This window comes from Stegastes partitus, unplaced genomic scaffold (assembly GCF_000690725.1).
Source record: "Stegastes partitus isolate 25-593 unplaced genomic scaffold, Stegastes_partitus-1.0.2 Scaffold131, whole genome shotgun sequence".
In the NCBI taxonomy this organism is placed as follows: Eukaryota; Metazoa; Chordata; class Actinopteri; family Pomacentridae; genus Stegastes; species Stegastes partitus.
The window spans coordinates 614,510-626,073 of NW_007577862.1; the positions used below are offsets into that span (position 1 = coordinate 614,510).

General features: G+C 40.4%; 1 protein-coding gene across 1 annotated transcript in view; it reads left to right on the forward strand.

The window, feature by feature from the left end:
• The window catches only part of eys (eyes shut homolog), a 154,135-nt gene that overhangs the window by 81,837 nt on the left and 60,734 nt on the right, over nt 1–11,564 (forward strand). The window contains exons 30-34 of the mRNA XM_008278748.1: nt 1,667–1,791; nt 2,347–2,471; nt 2,944–3,157; nt 8,900–9,090; nt 9,217–9,308. Coding sequence (XP_008276970.1) covers nt 1,667–1,791; nt 2,347–2,471; nt 2,944–3,157; nt 8,900–9,090; nt 9,217–9,308 — 747 coding nt within the window. The remainder of the gene's footprint in view (nt 1–1,666; nt 1,792–2,346; nt 2,472–2,943; nt 3,158–8,899; nt 9,091–9,216; nt 9,309–11,564) is intronic.

The window sequence follows — 11,564 nt, forward strand, 5'->3', positions numbered from 1 at the left end:
AGCTCCAGTTTTTTAGTGTCAACAGATTTGTTGGTCAGTTTTCAGAGTGACAGCAGGTTCTACGCTCGTGTTTTTGGTGGAGGAGGCTAACCTCTTGTTTACATTTACATCCCAGGCTGTGACTTTAAAATCACATTAAAAGATTTTTCTGAGAGGCAGGCATGTGTGCCTCCGCATATTTTTTCCGCTCAAATGGAGTTGGCCTGGTCAGACTAGTACACTGAATAATGAGCCGAAATATAAAATTGGTCATGCAATAGTTCCTGTGCGACGCAGTGTTGTTTTATCTCAATGTTATGTGTGAAGTGGCACGAGTGGTACACATCAATTGTTCAGGAAATGGCCTCAAAAACACTCCATTCTCACCGTGATGGTGGTCAGCCAAGAGGTCATGCATGAAACTCTTTGCACATGTTCTGATGTTGCAGTGCTGCATAATTAAATCCACTGAGCCCCACATATCTCGATTTACAACAGAATTCAAATGTCCAAAAGAGGGAAAGAAGCTTCGTGAACCCAGCAAGAGTTTTCACTGAAAGCGAGAATCTATTCAGTTTCTCTTTTGGAGAAGCCACACTTTTTTTCTTCAGCATGTGTCACCTTTTTTTTCTGCTGTAAACTGTTCCCAAAGATGTTCAGTGGGTTTGAGGTGTGGTGACTGTGAATTGGGAATCCGTGCAAGTCAGCAGACCTTGAGCTTCCTTGGCCTCAGGTAGCTTTGATGCATGATCAGGCTCACTGTCCGTCTGGAAAATTACTGCTCTTCTACAAATCTAAAAGCCACAGCGGGCAAGACGTGTGCTGAACTGAGTGGCACCTCTATTTGCTGGAGATGTGGCTTATCCTGTTCCAATCACCCACTCCAACAATTATCTAAAACGTTTTCACTTTGTGTACAGTGAGTTTTATGCATTGCTGAATCTTTCTCTGAAATAAGGTCTGTAATGTCAACTTTTTTTGCTCTGTAAACCTAATTTGAGCTTTCAGTTGTGAGATTTTTTTTGTGTGTTCCTTGGAAAACCAAATTTTTGTAAGAGAAATTAATCAGCAAGTTAGTGCATTAGCACATGAAGGGTGATATTGATTTAGTCTAACTGTGGACAAACAAACGGCGCCCTTAGTTTCAGAGCAGTGCTTGTGTTGACAAAAACCTAAAGAAAGTGTTTGTTTTCTCTAAAAGCCTCGTTTTTTCTGCAGGAATGATGCATCTACTGAGGGCACAGCTTATATTTACAATATATGATGAATAGAATTGTATTCTTAACATGATACATTCACATTTTTAGCAATGACACCTCATATTTTCTTTTGAGAAAATGCTAGCAGTGTTTAATGTTTTTTTTTTTGGTTCTGTTTTTGTTGTATTATACATTTTATCCTATGATTGAAGCCCTCTTTACTTTATCACCTCCTTTAATCATTTCTTTGCTACATCTTTAAAAAATATATTCATACATATGTCTAATTTTGATTAGTCTGTTGCAAATGAGTAAAATTTGAAAAGAGAAGCAACAACTGTAAAGAAAAAAGCAAAAGTTGCAGTACTTTTTGATAAGTAATAACGAAAAGAGGCAGTTCTCGAATACAACATGTCAAACCCACAAGAAGGAAGTGGCAGCACTGTGAGACAGCCTCGCAGTTTCTAAAGTATGATATGTTTTCTTAGCTGTCCACCAGGTTTCATGGGGGATTTCTGTGAAGTGGATGTTAACGAATGTTGCTCAGCTCCCTGCCACAACGGTGCCGTTTGCCAAGATCTTATTAATAGCTACGTCTGCCACTGCAGGTCAGGTGAGTCACTCAGATATCCTGCGAGTTTCTCAATTTACTTTGAAATGAGGCAACCGGAGCTCTTACAGGCAACCTTCGCGGCTCATGAGCGAGATTACTAAAACACAGCCGAGATGTCAAGACAATTTCTGCAGCTCTCCACATCTCCAGATGTGGTGGAGTACAGTTTACCATATGTAAACCATCTTAACGCTTCCAGAACATCTTGTATTGGATTGAAAGGGGGCCACATAAAGTGTCACTAAAGGTTACCATAATGCCTACACGGTGTCTGCGCCTCAAAGCCATTCAAAGTTCTTTTGCTTTTCTCCAGGGAGAAATTTGTAGTCATACAGTACTAAAAAAGACAGTGATAAAAAGACGATACTGCCTCGGCTCATTAAAATGTATGTGGCATCTTACTCTTTAGTGAAAGCCTTTTCTTGTCTGTGTATGTGTGTGAACCCAAAAAGAAGCAAATCAATGTAAGAGAATCTGATTGATATTCACTTCAGAGGGTGGAAGTGGGAGAGCCTGGGCTCACCATGGCACTCTGTGGGCTTTTGTTCCTGGCAGGTTGGACAGGCCTTCACTGTGAGGATGACATTAATGAGTGCCTTCCACAGCCCTGCAACCAGGGGATATGCATTCAGAATGATCCAGGCTACGGCTACACCTGTTTCTGTCGTCCTGGATTTGTGGTGAGGCTCCCCCACCTTATTCCCCTTATCCATCTCTTTTTTTTTTTGTTTTGTTTTTTCTGTCTAACCTTTATCCTCTTGTACCCTTGATACTTCTGTGGCACTAATTAGCTGAATTGTTAAGACGTGTCATCACCTTTTTCATTGTTGCTTGTGGTCTAATCATGTCTTATTCTCTTTGTTATAGCAGGATTCTCATAGAAAAAGTCACATTGTCTGTTTGTTATTACATTATGTGAACAACCCCAAATGTTAATCAGAATTATCAATAATAATAATAATAATAATCATCACAACAACAATAAGCTCACATAATATCTTGCATCACATGTTTTTAGTTTTAAAAAATCCTTGTTTTTGTTACATAATGCCAGTGTGCTTTATTTTCCGAGCTGCAAACATTAAACTCCGTTTAGCATCTCAATGTGGAGTGGCACGACACATCTCAAGGCTATCTATTTCACGTACACAGGGGAGGAACTGTGAGCACAACTATGATGATTGCCTGCTGAATCCATGTCCAGAAGCATTTTCCTGTGTAGATGGCATCAACAAGGTCAGCTGCCTCCCTCCTGTTACGGATTCTGTTCCCTTGGCGACCACAGTCAAGAACATCACTCGCGGCTCCACACCCAGAGTGCCGACGCCAACTCTCAGCCCAGCACCAACAGCTGGGCGATCCACAGGTACGGTCCGCACTGTGCGCGCTCGCGAGTACATGTGGTGGTGGAAAGTCGCCGAGTAGTTGGAAGTAGATTTTTTTCGCTGCTATGCTACACTTTTTTTTTTTTTTGATTTGCAGAGAGAAATGTTATTCGCTTCACTACATTTATTGGCAGCCGTATTTACTTGCTACATTCCAGATTGTTTTTGGTTGGCAGGAGCCCTTTGTCACATTTTAGATGTCTATGAAACTTTTTCCTTCCCTATGGTGTCATGTAACTCACTGGTTGTTGCCCAGAGACAAAATTATGTAATATTTAATAAAAACTATTTATTTATGGGAAAAATAAGTTTTTGTTGATTTAAATGTGGGGCTGCACGGTGGTGCAGTTGGTTAGCACTGTTGCCTGGCAGCAAGAAGGTCGCCAGTTCGCGTCCCAGTGGGGCGCACCGGGATCTTTGCGTGGAGTTTGCATGTTCTCCCCGTGCAGCGTGGGTTCTCTCCGGGTTCTCCAGCATCCTCCCACACAGTCTAAAAGCATGTTGAGGTTAATTGGTGATTCTAAATTGTCCGTAGGTGTGAATGTGAGTGTGCTTGGTTGTCTGTCTCTAAGTGTAGCCCTGTGATAGACTGGTGACCTGTCCAGGGTGTCCCCTGCCTTCACCCTGAGTCAGCTGGGATAGACTCAAACCCCCCGTGACCCTAGTGAGGATTAAGCGGTGTATAGATAATGGATGGATGGATGATGTCGGACTTTTGAGCGCAGCTGAATATTAGCCGCACCCACTAACTTTAAAAAGAAAAAAGAAGAATGTGTACATATATCGGCTGCACTTGTCTATAAACCGCAGGTGTCCATGTTGCAACATGAGATATTTACACACACAAAAATGTTACACAGAAAGATTTTTTAAACTCTTAATTAAATACGTACTGGAAACATACACAAATACGTACAATCAATGATTTTTCCGAACAGTGCCTGTAACAGCGCTGGTTAAAACAATAAAATAACACAGTAGCCTACCAGGAAAAGTCATTGATCGCTATCTTCATCTTCCTCCTGCGCACTAAAACTACTAAGGTCGTCTTCTTCAGCGTCAGAATTGAACAGCTTCAGAATTACTTCATCACACACTTCCTCAGTCTAATAAATTAGCCACATCATTAGCCGCAGTGTTCAAAGCGTGTGAAAAAAGTAGCGGCTTGTAGTCCAGAAATTTCAGTACTTTTATTTGTACTAGATTTTTATTTTTTTTTACATTGTTGCATTGATACTTCGCAGCACTTCTGTATAAAACTTCTTGATACACAGATGCATCAGTATCATTATGATCTCCAAATGCAGCTTAGTGGATTGCAAAAGACACATGAACAACTTCAAAGACTGCATACATTTGACAGGTTTTACTTTTGCTTCAGATCGAGTTAGTTTTTTAATTTCCTAACTTCTTGTACTAAAAGCTTTTTCATGTAGTTTTTCCACTTTGGATCAATATAAATATAGATTATATTCATTAAAACAAGCCTACAGCCTCAATGAAATGATAAATGAGCTTCAATGTGGCGGTGTATCATCTTAAATTAACACTTCTCAATCAGGCCGTGGCTCCCATTACTTAGCAATAACTTCTGTTAGCAATATGTGACACAAAATTATTTAAACTGATTAGTCATTACAGCGATTAATTTGATGGCAATCCAAGAGTTGTTTTTTTTTTTTTTTTTATGTTGATAAATTACAAACCCATACTTTTCTTGTCCTCCCACCAAACAGGTTTTTGCTGCACAAGCTCTGCCAGTTTAGAATGAGAGGAGACTCCCACTGAGCTGGCACTCCAAATGTGATTTCAGAGCCTTCGGAACATAGCAGGCGATGATATATTAGGTTTTATTCAGAGATCGTCATAGTTTGTGCAGCTGTTGTAAGAAAAAAAAAGAAGTGTTAAAATCTAGTTTTGTACTTGCCACTAAAGTGCATTTTCTATTTTTATTTGGAAACAGTGACTTCAAAGAGTAATCAGTCCAGTCATTATTTGTGGCTGTATCCTTTAACGCTGAAATGATAGACACAGAACACAATATGTTATACATTATTGGTATTGGACTCAGTCATCTATGTGAGGGGAGGAATTCGGAACGCCGGGCAGATTGTTACTCTTTGACAGATGAGGTCTGTCTACCTTTGAAACTGTTCACGGGACTGTAAAACAGACCTATTGAACACAGACGAGCTTGAACCAATTCAGTGCGACACTCTGAAAATCACTGTGGGCCGAACATAATGGAGTCCTCCCCGCTGCACCTGATGCAACCCTCATCCGCTGGCGCGCTACATGAGAAAGGGTTAAAAGTACACACTGGTGGTGAAGAAGGAAAAAAAAAAAAAAAACACAAACCCGAGCATCTCCAGACCAAAACATCTCTTTACTTCTTTACACATAAGTGCATAATCAAAGTAAATAAGTTTTAAAGCGAGAGGACCCAGAAACTCATGAGTTTATCAAACTAGGTCACCATCTAAACACATGCAGTGCCCTTGGTGCTGCTTGAAATAGACTCAGACAGTGCTCCTGTAAACCTAAGACTGCTCCACAACCTTTGAAATGTATCTAGTCAATGGGAATTTAAACATAGAGGAGATAGTTAATATAGGTGCACTGACAGTAGACGGTTCCATTTCTGGACAGCTAAAGAACACGTGAATTTTGTGTGTGTGTTTAAAATAGTGAAGCAAAAAATAAATTCAGTTCAGCTTAGAAGTAAACTAATAAAAACAAATCTTATGGAGTGTCTTCTGTGTTCTGTTTTTCTGTCACTGTACAGACAATATTGAGCTCCACAGTATTTTACTTCGGCTCTACAACATGAGAGCTGATGAGAATCTAGAAGGGACATTGCTGGTGGTGGAAGGCTTACTGCAGCTAAGCCATGATTTGGTTGACTTTCCTCGGAGTGATCGCCACAGCGCAGGTGAAGCTGTTATCTTTTTCTGCCATGTGCAGCAGAAATGAAATTACCTAAGCCCCCTCAAAATCAGCTTGATGAGCAAGACGTAAGTCATTTTCAAACGTGCCGTACCTGTCTCGGGGCAGTCACCTTTGCTAACCTTCATTTTAACATGCGTGTTCTGTTTGGCAGCAGTTTATGTTTTCTTTGTGTTTTTCTTTTTTTTTCCTTCTTCTCTCGAGCACAGTTTGTTTGTAATTGAGACGATAGCACCTGATAAGTTGAATGTTCTGATATATTCAGTGGCACAACTGTGCTAGTGAGTCATAATGACATTCACAAGATATGCAGATATATGAATATTCATGCAAAAGGAAAAAAAAGGCTCGGCGACATGAGAAAAGCAGTGTTTAAATTTGTCACTTCGGCTACAGTTTATGGCCTCTGTGCTCTTGTACAGTAACTGTCAGTGAGGTGCACTGGAGTAAATCTAGCAGTTATTTTTAAAACCAGAAAACAGAGTGATAATTAAACACTAGATCTGGGGGAAAAAATCCTATTATATTTACAATCTCAGTGGTATAAAAATACTCAACCGAATCTCCTCACGCTGCATATCTTGAATAGAAGATATTTTTTCTGCCAATTCTGTAAGTACAGAATGACCTTTTGCCTTCCCCCAGGGCTCTGAAATTGCGAAGGTCCAAGAATGGTCCTCAGCAGTATTTTATCTCTATCCTGTGACAAGTTCAATCAGTCAGTCTATTACCTTACCCAATAAATCAGGGACAAAACAGGACTTACATCCTGGCTTTTTTAAATAAATGGGACATTAAGTCTATATCAATTAAATCTCACCATCCAAAGTCTATCCTCATATTAATTGATCTTAAAGTTCACATTTCTCTAAATATATTTTTCTAGCGGAATGTCTCGCGCTTTAACCTGTCTGACATCCGCCTACGGTCGCTGCTGCAACATTGCGCTCCACCTTTCTGCGTTACATTAAATATGACTCATATCCATTTTCTCACCTCTTTTATGGTCATGTATTAGGACTGGCCCTAATTAAATCTGATCTGAAAGATTTATATCAAGGAATATTCCCAGTGAGATGAGTTTTTTTTTCTTCTTCTTCTTCTTCTATTGAAAGTACAAAGTAGTGACAAAGTCCTTGGTCAGCAGTATTTTAAGAGTTTCAAAAAAATAGATACGGTGTGTAGCAGTATATTAAAATGTGAACAAAAAGTGTAAGGTACAGTTTATATTGTATACATTTACAATTTAGATCTACTACGACTGGTTACTCGGGGTGTGTGCATGAAAAATCTGGTGTGAGAACGTAAGGTAGTGGTAAAAACAGGAGACCTTTGAAGGAGAGACTGAAGCTAACTGCTAATGAGGCATGATACTGCCTCCTGGCAGCAGCCTCACTCTGCATCAAAGACTACATCAGACTAAACAAGGCTTTAAAATTAATGAATAGCTTTGTCTCTGAGGGGTAATTTTCCATCATCAGCATTGGCAAACTCCATTGTCAGGAGTGAAGCAGTAGACAGCGCAGCATTGTTGCAGCGCGCATTTATCCTCATTAATTCACGGATCACAGTAGGTCTGCTCCTGATAATTCTCACTTTCTGTTATCATGGGGATTTTCCTCCGGGTATTGGTCATATTGCCCTCCAGAGAAAATGGGGGTATTTAGGTTAGCTTGTTTGCCAAATGCCCTGAGGGGCTCGCTGTCAGATCAAAAGGGGTCTGGCCTATTAGGACTTGACGTCTAACAAATATTGATAAAGGTCTAACTCGCAGCCGCGCGATTAATCAGAGCAACAACTTTAAAGGAGCGTTGCGGATCTCTCTGGTGTAATGATTTTTTCTAAGATAAGAGCGGACAGAGCATGAGACAGGTGCATCCAGGAATGCCTTTCATTTTAACAGGCTCTCCGGTTTGACTTTACTGCAACAAATTGCACTACTTGGTTCAAATGAGAAATATATTGAGCATGAGCACCCCTAATGCTCGCCTCCAATTGCAGTCTGAGTCAGTCTTTTAAGTTTGTCTGCGTCACTACCCCCAATAAGCTTGCGGGCAGTGGAACTTTTACTGAAATACCCCATAATTGCCCATTCTCATGGATGATATAAGCCAAGTTATTCCACTATAAAATGAGGCATGTAATAAACTTGTATGAATATATTCATTTCAGCCAAGACTCCTCTCTCGCCTAATATAGTACCATTTGCATGCTTCACAGCTTTTTGGCAAATAAGACTATTTACAGTATGCCTGTACAGTGAGCAAAAGGAAAAACTGTGATGTTACCAAAAGCCTCCTTTTTTTCCCCCTACTCTCAAAATAATGATTATTCACTTTTTGCCACTATATTCCACACTCAATCTCATTGCGCTCCACACTCGTCTGTTTAAGCTGTATTCCGTCTATGTTCCCGAGGTTGTTCGATCGATCGCATTTTCAGTTTATGCAGCGACATACACTTTGTGTGCAACTGCGGAGTAACAAAATCCAGGATGTCCACATTCAAGTCTCCTTGGCAACCACCATCTGCCCTGCTGAGGTGTCCTTAGCCACACTCTGAATCTGTAATAATTCTGAGGGTGCTGTTCTGTATCCCGCCCCATGCACTGACCTCCCTGTAGAGGAAGCAATTGAAAAGTTGAATTCTTCTTTCAGGGATCAATGGAGAATCTCAGCGGGATTTACAGAGAAGATGCATAAACTGTGGTCTGTCTCACTTTTGTTTACCCTTTACCCCGTTTTAGCTTTCTGTGTTTTTTTTTTCTTTCTCCCCAGATTCGAGCTACCTTCATTACTTTGGGAATTCGTACTTGGAGTTTCGAGGTATTGACCTCGGTGCGCTTAACAACATCACTGTGAGATTTCAAACCACGGCGGCCCAGGGAACTTTACTTTACGTGGACCAAGGACCTGCTAACGGTGATTTCTTTTTCATGAAACTCTTCATCCAGGATGGAGTCTTGCAGGTAGCCAGTGCACTTCTTTTTTTGCCCTTGAAAGTCTGCTATTTCAGCCAATTTGTAAAGTTAATAGAGCAGTAACATGAAAAAAAGCACAAAGCATGTCTTTAAACTCCCTCCCAAATGTTTCAGTATGCCTTTTGCTGTAATGAAGAGGAAGACGTTACGAGGATGAGCGCATTAATCCGTGTTGATGACGATGCAGTTTACCTTGTAAATATCAGGTATGTTCTTTTTTTTTTAAACTAATTTAACCTTGTGAATCTGGCTATGAATGTTCAGATCTGTGTTGTGGTCAGTTCCTATTCAGCTTGTTCTGCTGCAGGAGAAAATGTTATTACCAAATGTGAATAAATTACGGTTTCATTTTACAGCTTTTCATTTATGGAGTGTATTTACAAAGACATCAAACCGGATGCAGTGTAATATGTATCTGCTTCAGGCAAGAATACATTTTCTATTGAGAGAAGATGCACATTCACAGTGATAAACTGTTCAGATCTTAGCAATATACAAATTTTGTTCAAATACTGTTAGCACCTCAGCTGGTATTAGCCTGATCCCAAGTTATCCACTCATTCCAAGTGTGCCATATTTTTTATTTTTTTGGAGAGAAGGGCCCCAAGTAATACTGGGGGAAGATATATAATTGGCAGGAATCACTAGACTGAGAATTTAGATTTTATTACGAATGGGCAGATGGGCTTACATTTTAAAGAACTAAAACAAACGTCAGAATGTGCCTATTAAAATGCATTAGTGATCACTGACCATGTTTTATTGGCTGTTCTAAAGTCTTCATTTGCAGTTTTTCATTACGAAAAGATTAACAAGCAAGAGCTGAGCACAAAATCGATGTTTAAATGATTTAAAGTGAGGCTCTGGCCCCTTTAGTTATATTGTTCCTAAGCCCATGTGCAGTCTTGCTGCCAGCCCTCTTCATTATGTTCTGACATGAGAAAGATTGTGGTTTAGGTTCAAGACACAAAGTTTATTATGTATGAACTGGAAGCTGAAATGAAGCAGCTAATGCTCGACTTGTATCAAATCGCTTTACTTTGCATTTAGGGAGAGAGTATAGAGACTTTAAACATTGCACAGAGAGACTATTTCTCCTTCTTTTTTGGCAGAAATTCTGTATGGCAAGAGTAATAATTTGTCAAGTGCTAATATTTTTTAGACTGATCTTAAAATTTAAGATTCAGAGGCTGAGGAAAAAAAATAACTGAATTTAAGTTTCCTGAAGATGACATTTAAAAGAGACAGACACAGATAAAAGTCAAAGCGCTGAAGGTGATTTTGAGCACAGTGAGCCAAAGGTGAGCAAATTATTTCCTCCTGAAACAATGCTGAGTGGGAAGGTTGCCTGATGTTTTCCTGGCAGAAAGCTGCACTGCCCTAAATATGCAAGAGGCCAATCAGGTTGAAGGGGGCGACAAGGCTCCGCCCCTGTTTTTTTTTTTTTTTTTTTTTCCTGCAAGAAAAATACAACAGCAGTATGAATCAATCATAATGTTCCGTTCCAACCCCTTGAGACATTGCAAGAAAGAGAGCTGTCATAACTAGAGGGTTGGGAGTATGGAAAAATGGTTCCTGGTGTCACAAAGCAAATTCTTTGTAATTGTCTGATGGCTGAGTCCGTCCATCTTTGTCTGATTTAACCCAGAGCTACAACACCATGGCCATCCTCAACGTCACCGCCTAACTCATTATAGACTTTTAATATATCTTCCCGTCAAAGCGCTTTTCAATATGTTAAATAGAAACCCAGTGGGGCTGACTTCTCAAGGACAGTGAGCATAGTGCCCTCTGGCTGCTGGCCAGGCCGCTCTGGCAGACTGCTTCTAAATTAACCGCTTCTCCATGCTGGCTCTAGAGGAAGGACTTATGCTGCTTGGAGTTAGTGCCCCGAGTGTTTAGCCGGCATATGCAACAGCCTGCAAAGTACAGGCTTAACAAATCAGACTAGATTGCTTCATGGACCTTCTAACTTCCACTCGGGGAACAAGGGGCATCGGGAGACACTAGAGAGGGGGCTGTGCGTCTGTGGCCTGAGTACCCTCAAGCTGCAGACGGTTAGTCCAGAATCTGCACTTAGGTAATTATCTGCTCTCCCCTGTTGTTTCAAAGTGGAGAATTGGTTTTTGAAATCTATGAATGGCTGTGGGGTGGGTCCAAAATAGTTGCGTAGAGGCTCATAAGACACCTGAAGATAACAAAATGGAGTTCGGCCGCAGCGCCTCTGAAAAGGATCAGAATTACCGATCGTATCGACAGAGGAAACAAAACAATTAGACACGTTTACCGCAGATTTTAAATCTCAGCATTCGCACTTTCAGCTGTCAACATTTGTGCATTATGAGATGATCATTTCTCATTCAAGTACTTCTAAACACATGGAACAAATAGACTTTCATATTATGAGCTACAGTAGAATCCCTGTTACTTATATGGTCCATTTAAAACAACAGCCGTTTAGC